We start from the raw sequence: 18,414 nt of genomic DNA, 5'->3' as shown, positions 1-18,414 counted from the left end.
CTTAATGTGTAAAGATTTGTTCTCACATACCAGTTGTTTAACCGAAACTTCTAGTTCTGGGTTGGCAGCTAACTCCTGGGCATGCCCTGGATTGGAAAGGGCCTTGATAATATGTTCTGTCATGGGCTGAGAAACACATTGACTTAGCAAAGATCAAAATCACTGAAGAACTAGTTTCTGAGTATATTCTAGAGATACCAAAGTTATTTGCTATTTTAATATATATTATAATGTCCTATAAAAATGTACTAAATCCTGGACAAACATTCCTGGGACAGTTTTGTTTTGTTTTTATTGGAAGGAGGTAGGGAAGATAAGTATTTTAATTCCTGGGTTTTTGGGAGGGAAAGTTGAAGGTCAGATAAACTTGGACATTTTGAAGCAAATGTAAAGCTCTGAACTTGAAGATCTTAAAGTATTATACAACGTAAGCTATAATAATTGTTAACCAACCGGAAATGGTTCTCTTCTTTCTTAAAAAAAAAATAAGTTATACATGCTTGTTAAAATATTTTTAAAAATGTTGTATTTAAACTAAAAAGTGAATATCTACCCATCTGTGACTTCTAAAAATTATCTGTAGTATGACTAATAAGATTTTGGCCTTTAATCCATCTTACTATGGCATAAGCTTAAAATTTCTGTTCATTTCCAACAAAGAAAGGGTGTGACTCTTATAGCAGAATTTTGTTCTGTTTGTAAGCTTAGTGCAGAAATCTCATGGAAGATAGCACCCACACATTTAACAAATGATTATTGAATGATGATATCCAAACTTTCTGAGCTAGAACATAAATCTGGCTCTGTCAGTGTATTTTTTGTGTGACCCTGGATAAGTCATTCTACTTTCCTCTCAATTTTGTTTTACCCGGAGATAACAATCACAAAAAACGACGGTAAAGTACAGCACTTCACAGAATGCTTTTTGTTTAAAGAGCTGACAATAAATACCAGAGGCATCAGGTCAAGCCAAGCCTCTCTTGGAAAAACCCGACTTGCCTGAGGACAGGGGATTTTCTTCCTATGAATCAGCACACCTTGTTTTTATCTCTATAATACAGTTCCTGGCCTATAAGAGGGTCTCAATATTGTGAATTTATGGATGTTATTAGGCACATTGCAGTCTTGGCAGGCCACTGCCTCTTCAATCTCTTTTCCCTGTGATCCTTTTAAAACGTAACATCTAAGAGGCCGCCGCTATTTGCTCTGTGATAAGTACCCCCGGTATTTACTTAAAAACATCCAAGCCTGGAGAAGTAATTCTTGTCTTTAGGGCACCATTTCGCTTTTCCATCATACTTCGCCCCAGGCTTGGGATCTGGGTCTCGAGGCTACAGGGAAGAGTTTGGTAAGGGAAGCTCATCTTCCGGCCCTCTGATTGGCCGGCTCGCACTCCACTCACGCGGCTCGCGGCTCTGATTGGCCCCGGCGGCACCCCTCGGCCCGCGACTACTTTGTGTGCCCGGGCGGCGAGCCTCAGGTCCTCCCGCTCAGCTCGCAGTCTGGGCTGGTCTGAGGTAGCTCTTCGGCCCACTGCTCTGCATCGCGGGCGCCAGGAATTTCCAGAGTCCGAGCGGGTAGGAAGCACCTTAGGGAAAAGCCTCCCCCTTCTCTCCCCACGCTGTTCTCTTTCCCGTACTGAATAAACTTCCGCCTCAGAGGGGCTGCCGCAGCCGCGGGTCGGGAGAGTCCGGGCATCAAAGGCAGGCCCTCGTGGGGGGTCTTTCTCTACGAGAGAATGTGGAAAAACGGCTCTCACAAGATAAAACAGGGCTTCGCGGAATCGCCGGCTGGAGCGATGTCATTGTATGATCGCGCTGCAAGCTGCAGCCGAGCGTCCAAGCGCGGGCTGCAGGGGTCGAGGAGCAGCAGCGACCACCCCTGAAGTGGCAAGGAGCCTGCTTCAGATTCCCAGTGGGGGTGCTCTGTGGGGCCGCGGACTGAGCTGGCGTGGGCCGGTCTGTTCCCCGGCGCTCCAGAGAATACGGCCTTCTCCTGAGGCGGCTCTCCCGGGAGTGGGAGCCGGGCTCGGCTCGCGCCCCCCTCAGCCTCCGGCCTTCAGGCGGCAGAGGGCGGCCTACGTGCGAGCAGACGCCCGCGCGCGCAGCCGCTGCCCTGCTGGAACTCTGCCGTCCCGCTGTGGCCCGCGGCTCTGCCTGGTGGATGCTGCAGCTACGCTACCCACCCGCGCAGCGAGGAAGGGGGCGGGGAGAAGCCCTGGCACATGCCAGGGTCGCCGTAGGTGGCAGCTGCCGGCGCATGCGCGCCCCCTCCCAGGAGCCTGGAACGCGGAGGGGCGCGCGCCTGCATTCGCGCGCGCACGCTTGCGCTGGCCGAGGCTTCCCCGCCTGCGCTCGTTGTCAGAGCCGCTCCGGCGCGTGCGCGCCTCATCTCTGGCCGACCCGAGTAGCCGGTTCTCTGGGCTCCAGGCCCCCTCCCCCCGCCCGCTCCGCAGCCAACCGTCCCCTTCCTCTCCCCGCGGAATGGGGCTGGTGGTGCTCGGGGTCGCGCGCCCTGGACCCGGCTCGCGCTCGGTCTCGCGCTGTCAGCGACTGCCTGGCTCGCGCCGCCTCGCGCTCTCCCTCAGTCAGTGGCGCCGAAGGCTCCGTTAAGCGGCGGCGGCGGCGGTTCCTGTTTCCGTTTCTTCCTCTCCTTTTAGTCGGGAGTAGCATCCTCCACCCAGCCACCTCTCCCACTCCCCCAGCGTGGGGCAGCTGTGGCTGAGGGCTGTGGCTGTGGCGGCGGCGACGGGGGACGGCGGAGACCGCCTCTGCTCCCGCCTCCGGTAAGGGGGCGTTTTGGGAGCCGGGCCCCGAGTGCTTCGGGGTCTTGGGCTGGGCAAGCGCGCGGGATCTGAGAAGGCTCCCGGTCTGTCGCTGCTCTTTCCCCCGGGCGACCCCTGGGCCTGTTGCTGCAACTGCTGCTGCTTATCCAGCAGCTCCCGGAAAAGTGGGGAGGGAGCCCCCGGGACGCTCTGGCGGGTGCCTTGGCGCAGCCCCGGGGGCGCGGGCCGGGGTGAGGGGCTCCTGCCGCCCCAGCCGGGACGCGGAGCGGCGCCGCCGCTGCCCTCGACGTCGCGCATCCTTGCTCAGGGCAGGGGCCGAAGCCGAGGAGAGAAGAGATGGGGGCGGGGGTGGGAGGTGTTCCTTATCTCCCCTCTGCACCTACCTTCCCTTTTGCCAGCAGTTCGGTCCTTGTAGTCACGGACTATTGGGGAGGATGCCTGTGCATTGTGGGGTTTCTACGAGTGGCTTCAGCTAGAAATCAGGGAGTGGACCGGCACAAAGATCCACTCTCAGCGAGGGGCCAATGCAGGGCAGTTAAAGGCTTGAGTGCCGCTGTACCCCCTTTTGATGTGCAAATAATGAGCTGGCGGCTTTTGAGTATCTAAACTTATTTGGGAAGGTTAAATGAGTATATTTATTAGTTCAAGGAGGTTTGTCCTGCAGGAGTGAGTGGGTTTTCGGGTGCAGCACCTGTTCTCTCACCGTGAGGATTGTAGTTTTTAGAGACACCGTGTATTTCCTAAGTTAAATGGCAGTGTCACGGTTAGGGTTTCTCCGTGGTGAGCTTTCAGCATTTTGTTGTACGTTACCCTTTAGATAAAGGCCTTGGATAAAGGCTGGGAGAGGTGGTGTTTTCTTCTTCCTATATTTCAATTAATTTACAGTTTATTTAAACCAACTCACGAAGGTGGACCCAGAAAAGCCAGGCTCTACAGTACATAACCCCAAATGTCAACGTTTCCCTGAACAAAATTGCAACACAAGTTTTGTATCAGCTTAGAGTTCAGCTCATCACGAGTAACTGACTTAACTTTGGCTTGGTTCTATAGAAATTGTAGGCAGGTTTCATTATAGTTTTTTTTTTCCTTGATATTCCTGGGTTTAAGCGCATGTTTATTTTTCTTGATTAAATTTACATGCCATGTTTTATGCCTAATTCTTTAAAAGAGTGCATCATATGGAAAGTATTTTAGGAGAGAAATTATTATTTAAGCACTACAGAGCTATACTGAAATAATGCAGTAAGTTGAAATAATGCAGTAAATTGTAGTCTCCCTTCATTAAAATAACTTTAAAACAACCTAAAACCATATGCCAAATAACAAGGCCCTGTACATTGCTATCCTTGTGAAATGTATAAGATGTGTATAGAAAGTCTTAATTACTTGATTTATTAATACTACAGTAATAAGGAGAAGGTGGGAATTTAGGCCTTTGAAATTGTGATTTTACAGGCTTAGTATGTAAAAATGCAGGGTGTTAGAGTTGAATAAGCTGTAAGGAACATACAAGGGTGGTTTGGAGGCAAGGATTTTCCTTTTGCTGCTTTATAAATTGAGAATTCTTTTTGAATTGAAAAGCTGAACAGCTGGAATGAAACTTGCGTGGATGGCAGAAACATGCAAAATATATCTTTGATCAAGTAGTGAGTTAACATGAAGGCTATCTTGTGATATCTTAAGATAGGGATTCAAAATAATTTCCATAAAATTTTGCACTATGTAGATTGTATTTTAAGGATGTTCTTGAATTTAAAAAGTCACTTGAAGTTATTTTTCAAATCAGTTCTATTTAAGATATATAGAATCGAAAAAACAATCAGTCTGTTTAAATTCTGCAGTGTTTTGTTACAAATTCTAGCCAGTTATATTTAAGAAACTGCATTCTCCTTAAAAGTGGCAAATTTTGGTTGGAAAAACTTGTTACTTGTTTATTTTTTAAAAATGCAGTTATATTAGTACATTGGTCTGGAGGGGGAGCTAGTGCCAAAGCAAAGTATAGCTTAATAGCTGTTAGAACTTTTAAAACACCTAAAACCAGATTTTAAGACCAGGAGAAACAAATTTTTAATTAAAAGAGTTGGGGGAATTGATGTGGGCATATGTCTATACATGGTTAATTGTGGAGTTGCATATATTGTGTATTACAAGTTAGTTTAAAAAAATCTTTTCATGATCTGAAATAATGGAAAGCAAATGTTTAAGAGTTATTGAGTTTCTCATTTAAAAAATCTCTGAAAATGTGTCTCCAGACTTAGAGTGTGTGATAGTATTTTCTTAACCTTCTTGTGCAGTGTATCAGAAGGGAACATGTGTATGTATTCTTGACCCTTTGTGCATGTTGCATGCTCTTAAATTTTTTATTTGTAATATCTGTGGTCCTAAAATGGAAAAAAAAGCTTCAAGTAGAGTTTTATATGGGCAAAGACAGTAATTGCGTAGTAAGCTAGGTACGTATCAAAATCAGAGATATTTATCAAAAGTAGAGATAATTTCTTTTTAAAAAAATTTTTTTAAAAGTAGAGCTAATTTCAGTGAAGAAACAGACCTTTCAGACTTCTGGAGAGCAGTATCCCAAGGTCATTTAAATGTTGTCTCCTGCAATATAATGCAGTGAGTCCAGCTGATCTAGTAAATTGAACTTGTGCCTTTGAATATGAAGCAGTTATTTTGTGGTGTATGGCACTTTATTTAGATTTCTAAACTGTAATCAATTAGATATGTTATCTTACTTCTGACTGTTCACACATTCTTTAAAACCAAGCCCAGAAATTGATAATGTATATATTAAAATCATTGGAATATTCAGTTTTCTGAGAATAGTGGTTGGGCTCTTTGTTATCCAGAGCTCTTCATTATGTAAATAGACTCTCGATGATAAAGTAAAAAAATAGATCATTCCATTTATTTAATGGTTATTTTTAATTTACTATATACTGCATTTAGTAAATCTCTTGGTTTAAATGGTACATATACTTGTTTCATATTATAGCATATTTATGAATATAAAAGAAAGTGTTTCATTTTATAATCATAAGAGTAAATATTTAGAAAACATGTTAAGTTTCTTAAAAATAAAGCTAAGATTCTAAACAACTCTGAAACTAAAAATATTACTATTGTAGTACTTTTATGGTCTGCATCAATACTGGTTCTGTTGGTCTTTTTCAGATGAAATAACAACTTCAGTCTTCACCAGTGGTATAGAAGACCAATACAGGATACGCTTTGGTTTTCCTCTTAGTGATTTCTCTGGCTTATATTTCTATACCATATAGTACAGAGTTTTTTTGCAGTTTGAATTGTTTTTTAATTGTAGTTTGTTATAATGAGACAATTATATGTAAAAGATATTTACAACTGGATTTTAAAGAACGTTTAAAAAATCTCCAACAGAAGAATATTATATGGAAATATGTATACATTTAAAATATTTAAAAAAATTGATTAGTCTCAAATCTCAATCTTCCTTTCTCTCTACATTCTAATCGCTTGCCTATATTTCCCGTCCCCCAAACACTCTCCATCATCTCACACTTTTCTCTTTGGAAATAATTAGGAATCAAACCAATAAAGTTAACCTTATCACCTACCTGGGAAAGGTGTTTCTTCCTTGATTAAATGATTTTTTTATCAATATCTACAATATTCTGAATATATAACCCACATAAATTATACGATACTGCACATTTTCGTTTTAATGGAAGAAGAGCAAATAGGATCTATGGAATTATGCCATGTTAATATAAGGGTTACTCTTGTATTTTTTATTGAAAGCAGAGTTATAGGATAAGTTTTATTTAAATTTTGTTTTAAGAAGACTATTTGACAGACCTAATATTTCATTCATGTACTACTTCAAAAAAAATCTCTTTGTGATAGTTTTTTTTTGTTCAGAAAATGACACTGTGAAGGAGAAATATGTTTTTGAACTTTACAAATATTTTTTTTAAATTAACAGATTATACCACACTTAAACTTGCTTTTGTATTGGTTTACACTATAACTTCTTTGAAGCACTGGAATAAAAAAAAAAAAACCTTTAAGTATCACTATTGAATTGCTCCCTGTATTTGTTGTGTTTTACAGCTCAGGTTTTTCAAATTTATTTTGTTGATGGGATAAACTGAATAAATATGAAAACAGACTTAAAAGATCTTGTCATAGCCTTGATGACTGGTCAGTATAAATAAAGTTCACATTATAAAAAGTAAAATGTTGATATTAATCTTAGATGTAAATGGGAAATTAAGCTAATGTTTATTTTAGAATCTGAGTAACGAGACACATTACATGTTATAAACTTCAATAGATTATCAGTACTTTATATCATTACATGATATAAACTTCAATAGATTCCTCTATTTGGTTTACCTCAAACATACAACTAAAACAAATCTGTTTTATGTCTATGTAAGTCTTTTTATTTGAACAAGATTGTTAGTGAACCATGAATGAGTTTTAAATTTTTACTAATGTTGTGGCTGGTTATTATATTAGATCTCTTAAATCTAATATCAAATCCTATTAATACCTAGAACTAGAATAAATTTGCTTAGAATATAAACAATATTTACAAACCATCAAAACTGTAAAAACATAGCAGTGTTATTAAACAAATGAAGTCAATATTCTATAATAAGGTAGTTTAAAAATAATTTTTATAATTTTTTAATACAAGTGATAGTAATATGTTGATTAGTGGTAAAGTAATTAAATATAATTTGTAGCTTCTGTATTACATCCCTTGTCTGGGACTCTGGGGCAGTCAGTTAAGAGAGGGAGAATCAGAGAGGATCATACTGGTTGATGAGACTGCCTTATTTAGAGATGAGGAAGATTTCTTCAGTTTTTCTCTATCCCTCCACTTTCTTCTCCCTGTTTGTCATCTTCTCCCAGCAGTGGGAGGAAATGTGGGAATTGACCATCTTTACAGTATATCTTTTTCCTTAAGAGTCCATAGAGCATTTCCAGGTAAAACATTAGTTTTTATAAGAGGTTTATTATAATGATTTCATGTCCTGTTGAGGTAGTAGGCAAGTGACTAGGAGAACTGCAGATGTGTAATGTTTAATATTATTTATTAAAAAATGGTTTTGTAAGTCCATATGAAAAGGAATAGAGGAGATGATTCATTGTTAAGGTTATCTATCAGTCACGTTATTGTTTTACTTAATATTTAATATATCATAACCCCCTCTTCTAGTTTTCTGGAATGCATTCTTATGTCTCCTGTGTTATTTCTGTCTTCATCTATAGAGTTTCTGACTACAAGGAATTGGTTTTTAGACAAGCTAATTAAACTAAACTTTTTTTCCTCCTGAGACAGAGTCCTGTTCTGTTTCCCGGGCTAGAGTGCAGTGGCATGATCATAGCTCACTGCAACCTCTAACTCCTAGGCTAAAGCAATTCTCCTGCCTCAGCCTCCTGAGTAGCTGGGACTAAAGGTGGATGCCACCATGCCTGGCTAATTTTTCTATTTTTTTTGTAGAGATGGGGGAATCTATCTGTGTTGTTCAGGATGGTCTTGAACTCCTGGCCTCAAGTGATCCTCCTGCCTCCACTTCCCAAAGTGTTAGGATGACAGGCGTGAGCCACTGCACCAGGCAGACAAACTAATTATTAACATTCTTTGTGTGTCTCAATGCAGTAATATAAGGCAAAAAAAATACTATGTCTGTTGAAAAGAGCTGACTCTTAAACTAGAATGAACAATAATATTCTCTACTCACTCATGGGAGTACTGTTAGCTGGTTTAAGCTAGTTAATTTTGAAAATTTTACAAGGAGAAAGTGTGTTTGATAATTAGGACCCTAATCAATTGGGATCTGACTGATTCAATTTCTCCTACACATGGAATTGTACTTGCACCTGAGAGAGAAATTTTAGTAGAGGTTGTGTTATGGTTTTTATGTCTTGAGTTCTTTTTTTTTGAGACAGAGTCTCACTCTGTTGCCCATATTAGAGTGCCGTGGCATCAGCCTGGCTCACAGCAACCTCAAACTCCTGGGCTCAAACAATCCTCCTGCCTCAGCCTCCCAAGTAGCTGGGACTACAGGCATGTGCCACCATGCCCAGCTAATTTTTTCTGTATATATTTTTAGTTGTCCATATAATTTCTTTCTATTTTTAGTAGAGACAGGGTCTCTTGCTCAGGCTGGTCTCGAACTCCTGAGCTCAAACACTCCACCTGCCTCAGCCTCCCAGAGTGCTAGTATTACAGGCGTGAGCCACCACGCCTGGCCATGTCTTGAGTTCTTTGAGTAACTACTTAATTCATTCAGTTACTAAATGTCAACAGATTGTAATTTTGAAAAAACCTATTCTTTAAAATTAGAGCTAAGCCAGGGTAAACATTTTGCTTTCTTTTTATAAGTTTTAGATTTTTCTTTCTCTTTTAGAAAGTTTAGTGAAACTCTAGGGCTTAGAAAGGTTGTAATTGAAATTCTTGAGGCCAAAAGACCCTTCCTTATCCTTGGTAAACTGAGCCTCAGCACTATAAGAAATGTAGGTTTATAAGCTTTGGGCAGTGGCAGTATCGTAGTCAATGCGGTTTATCCGAGAGGCAATTGTTGCTAATTAAAAAAATAGAAAAAAAAAAAAAAACGTAGGTTTACTATTAATAAGTAATCCTGATTGCTTCCTCTGTCATAATTGTAGACATCTAGGCCTCCATTAACTAAAACTCATTATTTTTAAGGTCCAAATATTAGAAGTATCTGTTTGATACCTCTTATAGGTTGTTAAGTGTACAGAGGATAAGAGATATAATGTGACTTTTTTTTTTTTCCCTTTAGAGAGTTGCTCCGTTGTCCGGGCTAGAGTGCTGTGGTGTCAGCCTAGCTTACAGTAACCTCAAACTCTCGGGCTCAAGCCATCCTCCTGTCTCAGCCTCCCAAATAGCTGGGACTACAGATGTGCACCACCCCACCTGGCTAATTTTTTCTATTTTTAGTTGTCTGGCTAATTTTTTCTATTTTTAGTAGAGACGGGATCTTGCTCTTGCTCAGACTGGTCTCAAACTCCTGAGCTCAAGCACTCCTCCTGCCTTGGCCTCCCAGAGTGCTAAAATTACAGGCATGAGCCACCTCGCCCCGGCCAACAATGCCACTTTTAAGTTGTAAGTAAACAAATAATATTATGTTCTCAATGCTGAGTAAGCTGAAGAGATGTAGACCTGCTAAGGATGCACCAAATAATGAACTAAAGAAATCTGCTAATGTACAATCAGGAATAGTTCTTAATAAAAAGACTGTCTATTAGTGTTTGAATTATAGTGGCACAAAGATATAATGAAAATGAAATCACTAAAGAAGTCTGTTTTGGAGAAAGTTTGTCAGACCAGATAAGAGATAAAAGAACACATCCTCTATAACTGTCTACAGAGGCTTACTTAGAGCAGTACAGATAGTACCTAAAAGGAAATAATGATAAATAACTAAGGTGTTTTAACAGGAATCATGTTCATATTTCCTATCTGTATATAGTACTTGTCATTTGCTGTTTCTATTGCAAATGTAAGGTTGGAAAGTAAGGTACCTAACTTTTGGAAATTCTGAAGGTAAAAGGATCTGAAGTTTGGAAAAGTGTTGGTTTCTTTGTGTTTTAGTGATACTTTTTGACCTATACAGTTGACCATTGAACAATGTGGGCATTAGGGATGCTGACAACCCGACTCGCATATAGTCAGAAATCTGCATACAACTTTTGACTCCCCAAAACTTAACTACTAATATCCTACTGTTTACCAGAAGCCTTACCAATAATATAAATAGTGGATTAAAACATCTTTTGTATATTATATGTATTATATACTGTATACTTATGATAAAATTAGAGAAAAGAGAATGTTGTTAAGAAAATTATAAGGAAGAGAAAATATATTTGTTATTCAATTAAGTGGAAGTGGATCATCATAAAGGTGTTCATCCTTGCTGTCTCCATATTGATTAGGCTGAGGAGAAGGGGGAATAAGGGGGGTTGGTCTTGCTGTCTCAGGGGTGGAAGAGGTAAAGAGGTGAAAAGGGGAGCTAGGAGAGGCAGGCACACATGGTGTAACTTTATGGAAATACATTATAATTTCCATCTAACTGTTTTGCTTTCTGATTTCTCTAAAAATGTTTCTGTACAATACCCATCCTTTTTCCATGGTACCAATCCTTTTTCCACCATTTGCTTTAGTTTCAGTGCCGTATTATAGAAGGGTCCATGTTATAAAAGAAGTCAAAAGCAGTCTTGAATAGTCAGAACCCTTCTGCCAGATTCTCTAATGTCAGTTTGTTTCCTGGTACTGTTCTTCTACATCTTCTGCCTCATCATTTGGTACTGGTTGGGAAGCACTCATCTCCATCAAGTCATCTTCTGTTAATTACTGTGGTGTGGTATCTGTTAGCTTTTGAATTTCTCCTAGATCGTATCTTGAAACGCTTTACCCCCCACCTTTTTTTTTTTTTGCCATATCTGTAACCTTTTTCATGATTCCCTTGATTGGCTCTGTCTTAAATCCTGTGAAGTCACATACAGCATCTTGACATAGTTTTCTTCAGCAGGAATGTATTGTTTTGGGGTTGATGGCTTTCACTGCTTTTTCTGTAACAGTGATGGTGTCTTCAATGGTGTAATCCTTCCAGACTTTCATGATTTTCTATCGGAATTCTGTTCCGATAGTGTTGACAATCCTTTTCATCGAGTACTGTGTGTAATGAGCCTTAAAGGTCATTATAACCCCCTGATCTAGAGGCTGAATTAGAGGTGTTGTGTTTGGGGCAAGTTTGATGCTTTTGGAGTTGAACTCGTGGGGCTCATTGTCTGATATCAAAAGAACTTTAAAAGGCAGTCTGTTAGAGGCAAAGTACTTCCTGACTTCAGGGACAAAGCATCAATGGAACCAATCCAGAAAATGGGTTCTTCTTGTCCAGGCCTCCTTGTTGTACAACCAAAAGACTGGCAGGGGAACTTGTCTGCTGCCCCTTGGTTAGCAGAAGCTGCTTTTCCTGTTATCTCGACATTTTTAAAGCCTGATTTATTTCTAAAATTATCAAACCATCCTTTACTGGCTTTAAATTCTCCAGCTTTAGATCCTTCACCTTCCTTTTGCTTTAAGTTGTCATATAATGACTTTGCTTTTTCTTGAATTGTGTTAGAGTCTATAGGCATGCCTTTCTTATAGCAATCCTACACTCACATAAAAGCTGCATTTTCAGCATGAGATAAAAAAGCATTTCACAAAGAAAAGTTCAAGGTTTCTGCCTGCTGGTGTAGCTGCAGTGATGGCTTCACAAATTTTTTTCTTTTTACAATGGTCCTTACGTTGGATTCATTTTTCTTAAAATAGCAAGTGGTAGGCAACCACAGCTATAGACCTCAATCTATGGTACATGTCAAGCAATTCAACTTTTTCTTGTAATGTCATGATTTTTCTCTGCTTCTTGGGAGCACTTCCAGCATCAGTAGTGCCACTTCATATTGGTCCCATGTGTGGTATTACCAAAGGTTTATGGTATTGCACTAAACATATGAAAAATATGCGAGAACCCCAGGAGATCAGTTTTTACTGGGATATATAATTTATTGGAGAGATGAACTGCTCAGAGATGATTAATGTCACATGGTGTTTTAAGCAGATATAACACTTGAGCTTAGTGTATTAACAACAGGAGGTGGCTACGAAATTATTACAATAGTATAGTATGTGAATACTGTAGTTAATTTTATGCAGTTATGATTTAATACTGTATGTTTCTTTTTTTTTTTTTTTTGAGACAGAGTCTCACTTTGTTGCCCGGGCTAGAGTGAGTGCCGTGGCATCAGCCTAGCTCACAGCAACCTCAAACTCCTGGGCTCAAGCGATCCCACTGCCTCAGCCTCCCAAGTAGCTGGGACTACAGGGATGCGCCACCATGCCCGGCTAATTTTTTCTGTATATACTTTTAGTTATCCAGATAATTTATTTCTATTTTTAGTAGAGATGGGGTCTCGCTCTTGCTGGTCTCGAACTCCTGACCTTGAGCGATCCACCTGCCTCGGCCTCCCAGAAGGCTAGGATTACAGACAGGCGTGAGCCACCACGCCCGGCCAATACTGTATGTTTCTTTACATTTCTTTTGACTGTGAATGGTACAATGTGTGGTCTGTAAGTCCTTGTATCTATAAATTTTGATAAATTTTAACTTTTAAAAATTGATTTATATATATTTATGGTAGTGAATGATAAAATAGACTAGTATCTACATATATTTTATGCATTGATATCTTGTTCTTAAATTTTTTTGATATTTCTAGACTACACGGTTTGTCTGAGTTTTTTCAAATTGTCACAGATCTCCAAAATATTTCCAATATATTTATTGAAAAAAATTCACATGAGTGGACCTGTGCAGTTTATACCTGTGTTGTTCAAGGGTCAGCTGTAGTTTTAAGCCCTGACAGCTCTGTGGGTTTAAAGCTAAAAACTGAGGGATTTTTTCTTTTAAGATAAAATGTTCTGTTTCCCTCCAGTTTTATTGAGGTACAATTGGCAAATAAAAATTATATATATTTAAGGTGTACAAATTATATATATTTAAGGTGTATGTTTTATCATGTGTATACATTATGAAATGATTACCGCAATCAAGCTAATTAACATATCACCTCACATAGTTACCATTTTTTTTGTGGTGAGAAAGTTTAAGATTTAGTTTCTTAGCAAATTTCAAGTATATAATACAGTATTATTTACTGTAGTTACTGTACTGTACATTATATCTCCAGAACTTATTTATCCTGCATAACTGAAACTTTATACCCTTTGACCAACATCTCCCAATTTCCTCCACTCCCCAGCCCCTGGAAACCACCATTCTGCTCTCTCTGCTTTTATGAATTCAACTTCTTAGATTCCACATATAAGTGAGATCATGCAGTACCTGTATTTGTCTTTTTGCTCCTGGCTTATTTCATTTAGCCTGATGTCCTCCCGGTTCGTCCATGTTGTTCCAAATGACAGTGTAGTGGGGAGGCAAAACTTGACCTCCACTCTTTTTTAGGGTTTTTCTGGCTGAGCCTGAGAATTAAATTAACATAAGATAGATCATCAGGAAAAAAGCACCTAAATTTATTTAATACAAATTTTTTATGATGCAGTAGCCCTCATAAGGAAATGAAGACCCAAAGACACAGAGTTGAACACTTACATACTGAGTTGGACAAAGAATGTTCCTCCCCTCCCCTCCCCTCCCCTCCCCTCCCCTCGCCTCTCCTCTCCTCTTCCTTTTCCCTCCCTCCCTCCCTCCCTCCCTTCCTTCCTTCCTTCCTTCCTTCCTTCCTTCCTTCCTTCCTTCCTTCCTTCCTTCCTTCCTTCCTTTTTCTTTCTTTTCTTTCTCTGGACAGGGTCTTACTCTCTTGCTCAGGCTTGAGTACAGTGGCGTGATCATAGCTCATTGTAACTTTGAACTCCTGGGCTCAAGCTATCCTCCCGTCTCAGCCTTATGAGTAGCTAGGATTACAGGTGTGCACCACCACACCTGGGTAGTTTTTAAAAAACTTTTTGTAGAGCTAGGGTCTCATTTTGTTGCCCAGGCTGGTCTTGAACTCCTGGCCTCAAGTGATCCTCGCAAAGTGCTGGGATTACAAGTGTGAGCCACTGCACCCGGCCTAGAATGTTCTTTTAAATATATGCTATACCATATTTATTTTAAAATGTCCCACTGAATTTTTAATACATATAAAATACCTACATATGAATTGAATAATTGGAAAAATGTCAATGTAAAGGAAAAGAGACACCTCTTTCTATAACTTCTGAAACTTCAAAATATTAAAGACCATCGTCATTTATATTTTCCCAAGGAATTTTTATTTTTAGTCATATTAATAAATGAGCAGCTATCAGTAGATATAGCCATTTCTAGGTTTAGAATTCCCATTTTTTTTTTTTTTTAAGAGGCAGAGTCTTGTTCTTTTGCCCAGGCTGGAGTGCATTGGCCTGATCACAGCTCACTGTAACCTCTAATGCCTGGGCTCATGGCAGTCCTTCTGCCTTAGCCTCCTGAGTAGATGGGACTACAGGTGTATGCCATTATGCCTTACTAACTTTTTAATTTTTTTTATTTTTTTGTAGAGACAGGGCCTCACCATGTTGCCCAGGCTGGTCTCAGATTCCTGGCCTTAAGCAGCCTCCTACCTCATCCTCCTGTAGTGCTGAGATTACAGGCACAAGCCACTGTGCCTGGCCTAGAATTTGTATTCTTTATATAGTCTCTCAAATACTTGTCTTTAAGAAGATAGGTATTGAGGATTTCTTGAGTAATCACATACTACTTTGATGTTTATGCAAAGCATCAGAGCAAGACTAGAACCACATTGAAGCAGTAAGAATGATTAATCTAAAAGTTTTGTAACATAGCAAAGAGTAGACGGGGTAATACACAGTGGAAAAGAAGATATACAGAACATCATTACCTCAGATCAGATATAGAAGGCTGTCTTTAAAAAAGAATAATAATCAGATTAAATAAACTACAGAATTTGTATCTTTCTACTAGTTAAGTGAAAATGAGATGAATATTGAATTAGAAAATGTGCTCTAAAGTACCAGCCTGGGCAATATAGCGAAACCCCGTCTATAGAAAACAAAAAAATTAGCCAGGCTTGGTAGTGTGCACCTGTAGTCCCAGCCACTCAGGAGGCTGAGGCAGGAGGATCGCTTGAGCCCAGGAGTTCCAAGAGTTTGAGGCTGCAGTAAGTTGTGGTGTTGCCACTGCACTCTAGCCCAGGCAGCAGAGCGAGACCCTATCTCAAAAAAACGAACAAAAAAGCTGTAACATAGTTGTTTATGTTGATTGATAATTCTTTTCTACTTCCTGCAGGGGCTATTTCAGACCTTTTCTACCTCTTTCTGGTTCCTGCTCTCAGACTTTATAGGTTGTTTTACTTACTATTTTTTTTTTGATAAGAGTAAGAATATGAAGACCATCGAACAGAAGCTTCTTCATCTTTGCTTTTCTTCTCTCTCTAAATTGTGTAATTTCTCTCACCCATTTGGTGTCAGGGATGTCTCTTTTAGGCTTTCATGATTATCTCATGGCAATCTCTTTTATCCCTTCTATATCCTTTCTACCTGTTAGAATGTATAGTACTATTAAGTAACTTCTGTGTTATTTTTGTTTTAATCTTCGCTAACAGCATTTTAATGGCTTAAACAAAAACAAAACCCTTTCCTTATTTTTCATTCCTTTTTCCTTCTTTTTTTTAGTATTGCTCAACAGGCCAAAGGAGAAAACAGTATGTTTGTTGTTTTAATTTTGTTACATTCTTTTTCACTAAAACTATTCTGTTTTTACTAGTGACCTTTTGAATTGCCAAATGGGGACTCTTTTAAGTCTTTGTGCTTTAGTGTTTTTTTTTTCTGGTAGTATATTCTAATTTATTGCTTTTTATTTTTAGTGAATCTATTATAGGTTTTTGCATTGTGTTTACCATGAGGCTTACAAAAAACAACTTTTAGAAAAAATAAGTTATTTTAAAGAGATGATGGTTTATCTTAGATCACAAAGAAAAGAATAGAAATAAAGAAAAAATGAAAAAAAAACACCATTTCACCTTAACTCCATCTTTCCCACATTTTGACTTTTAGTTGTCTCAATTTACTTATTTTTATATTATTATATCTATCTCTTACCAGGGATAGATGCTGTGGCTATTACTGTTTTTGGTAGTTTTGTCTTTTGGGCTTCATATTAGAGTTATGAGTGGATTGTACAGGACAATTACAGTAATAGAATACTCTGGGTTTGTTTGTGTACTTAATTTTACCAGTGGGTTTTATACCTTGAATTTTTTTATTTTTTGGGTACATTAGTGTTTTTTCTTTCAGATTGTAGAACCCCCTTTAACATTTCTTGTAAGATGGGTATGGTATTGATGAATTCTCTCAGCTTTTTTTCACCTGGGAAAGACTTTATCTTCTTCATATGTGAGGAATAATTTTGCTGGGTACAGTATTCTTTTGCTTTTCTTGTTTTCTTTTAAAAAGATTTTTGTGCCTCAGTCTCCTGAGTAGCTGGGACTGCAGGTGTGCACCACCATGCCTAGCTAATTTTTATATTTTTTATAGAAGTGGGGTCTCACTGTATTGCCCAGGCTGGTCTCGAACTCCTGGACTCAAGCAATCTTCCCACCTCAGCTGAAAGTGCCGGGATTACAGACATGAGCCACTCACTGCACCCGGCCACTGGATACAGTATTCTTGGATGGCAGGTTTTTTTTTTCTTTCTTTCAGCACTTTGAAAATGTCATTCCACTCCTTCCTGGCCTATGTGGTTTTTATTGAGAAGTCTGTTCCCAGATGAATTGGAGTGTCTTTATATGTTATTTGTTTCTTTTTTCTTGTTGCTTTTAGGATTCTCTCTTTTCCTTTACCTTTGAGAGTCTGATTTTTATATGCCTTGGGATAGTCTTATTTGGGTCAAATATTTGCTGTTCTCTGACTTTCCTGTACCTGGGTATTTCTATCTTTCTTTAGTTTTGGAAAGTTTTCTGTTATTATTTCTTTGAATAAACTTTCTACCCCTTGTTCTTAACTCCCTCTTGAACACCAACAATTCTTAGAGTTGGTCTTTTGAGGTGATTTTCTGTATCTTGTAGGCAATCTTCATTGCTTTTCGTTCTTTTTTTCCTCCTCTGACTATATATATATATATATATATATATATATATATATATATATTTTTTTTTTTTTTTTTTTTGAGACACAGGGTATTGCTCTGTCACCTGGACTAGAGTGCAGTGGCGTCATTGTAGCTCACCACAACCTCAAACTCCTGGGCTTGAGTGATCCTCCCTCAGCCTCACAAGTAGCTGGGAATACATCACCATGCCTGGCAAATTTTTCTATCTTTTTTTTGTTTTTTTTATAGAGACAGGGTTTTGCTCTTGCTCACACTATTCTTGAACTCCTGGCCTCCAGAGATTCTCCCTTCTCGGCCTCCTAAAGTATTGGGATTACAGGGGTGAGCCACCATGCCCGGCCTATGTTTTCATTATTATTTTCTTTAATTGATTTTATTTTATTTTTTATTTCTATTTATTTTAATTTTAATTTTAAACATTTGAATTCATATCATTAAATTTTTTACTTCTTGTTTTATTTTTGTTCCGTTTACCACTGTACTAACTAGGACTGGACTATATTTTCAAATAGCCTGTCTTCGAGCTCACTGATTCTTTCCTCTGCTTGATCCATTCTACTGTTTTTTTTTTTTTTTTTTTTGAGACAGAGTCTCGCTCTGTTGCCTAGGCTAGAGTGAGTGCCGTGGTGTCATCCTAGCTCATAGCAACCTCAAACTCCTGGGCTTAAGCGATCCCACTGCCTCAGCCTCCTAAGTAGCTGGGACTACAGGCATGCACCACCATGCCTGGCTAATTTTTTCTATATATATTTTTAGTTGGCCAGATCATTTCTTTCTATTTTTAGTAGAAATGGGGTCCTGCTCTTGCTCAGGCTGGTCTTGAACTCCTGACCTCAAGCAATCCACCCGCCTCAGCCTCCCAGAGTGCTAGGATTACAGGCGTGAGCCACCGTGCCCAGACCCCCCATTCTACTGTTGAGAGCCTGAAAAATGAATTTTTTAGTTCAGCAAATGTATTTC

The 18,414-nt window shown here is 39.2% G+C and overlaps 2 protein-coding genes across 6 annotated transcripts in view; one reads left to right on the top strand and one right to left on the bottom strand.

Annotated features, from left to right (window-relative positions):
- The first annotated feature begins 668 nt into the window (after positions 1 to 668).
- Positions 669 to 18,414, top strand: part of FUT8 (fucosyltransferase 8) — a 266,970-nt gene continuing 249,224 nt past the window's right edge. For 2 of the 5 annotated variants that reach the window (XM_045565569.1, XM_045565572.1), the window contains exon 1: positions 2,559 to 2,785. The gene's annotated coding sequence lies outside the window, so the exon portion shown is untranslated. Of the gene's footprint in view, positions 1,578 to 2,496; positions 2,786 to 18,414 lie in introns of those variants that run through there. The other 3 variants (XM_045565543.1, XM_045565561.1, XM_045565552.1) reach the window with 3 other exon arrangements.
- Positions 835 to 2,391, bottom strand: LOC123646640. Its single transcript, XM_045564130.1, is given in 2 exon segments — positions 835 to 1,898; positions 2,186 to 2,391. Coding segments are annotated over 2 exon segments (876 nt in total). The 3' UTR covers positions 835 to 1,228.

The sequence above is a fragment of the Lemur catta genome, chromosome 1 (assembly GCF_020740605.2).
Source record: "Lemur catta isolate mLemCat1 chromosome 1, mLemCat1.pri, whole genome shotgun sequence".
NCBI lineage: Eukaryota > Metazoa > Chordata > Mammalia > Primates > Lemuridae > Lemur > Lemur catta.
This window is presented reverse-complemented; position numbering and strand designations above follow the sequence as displayed.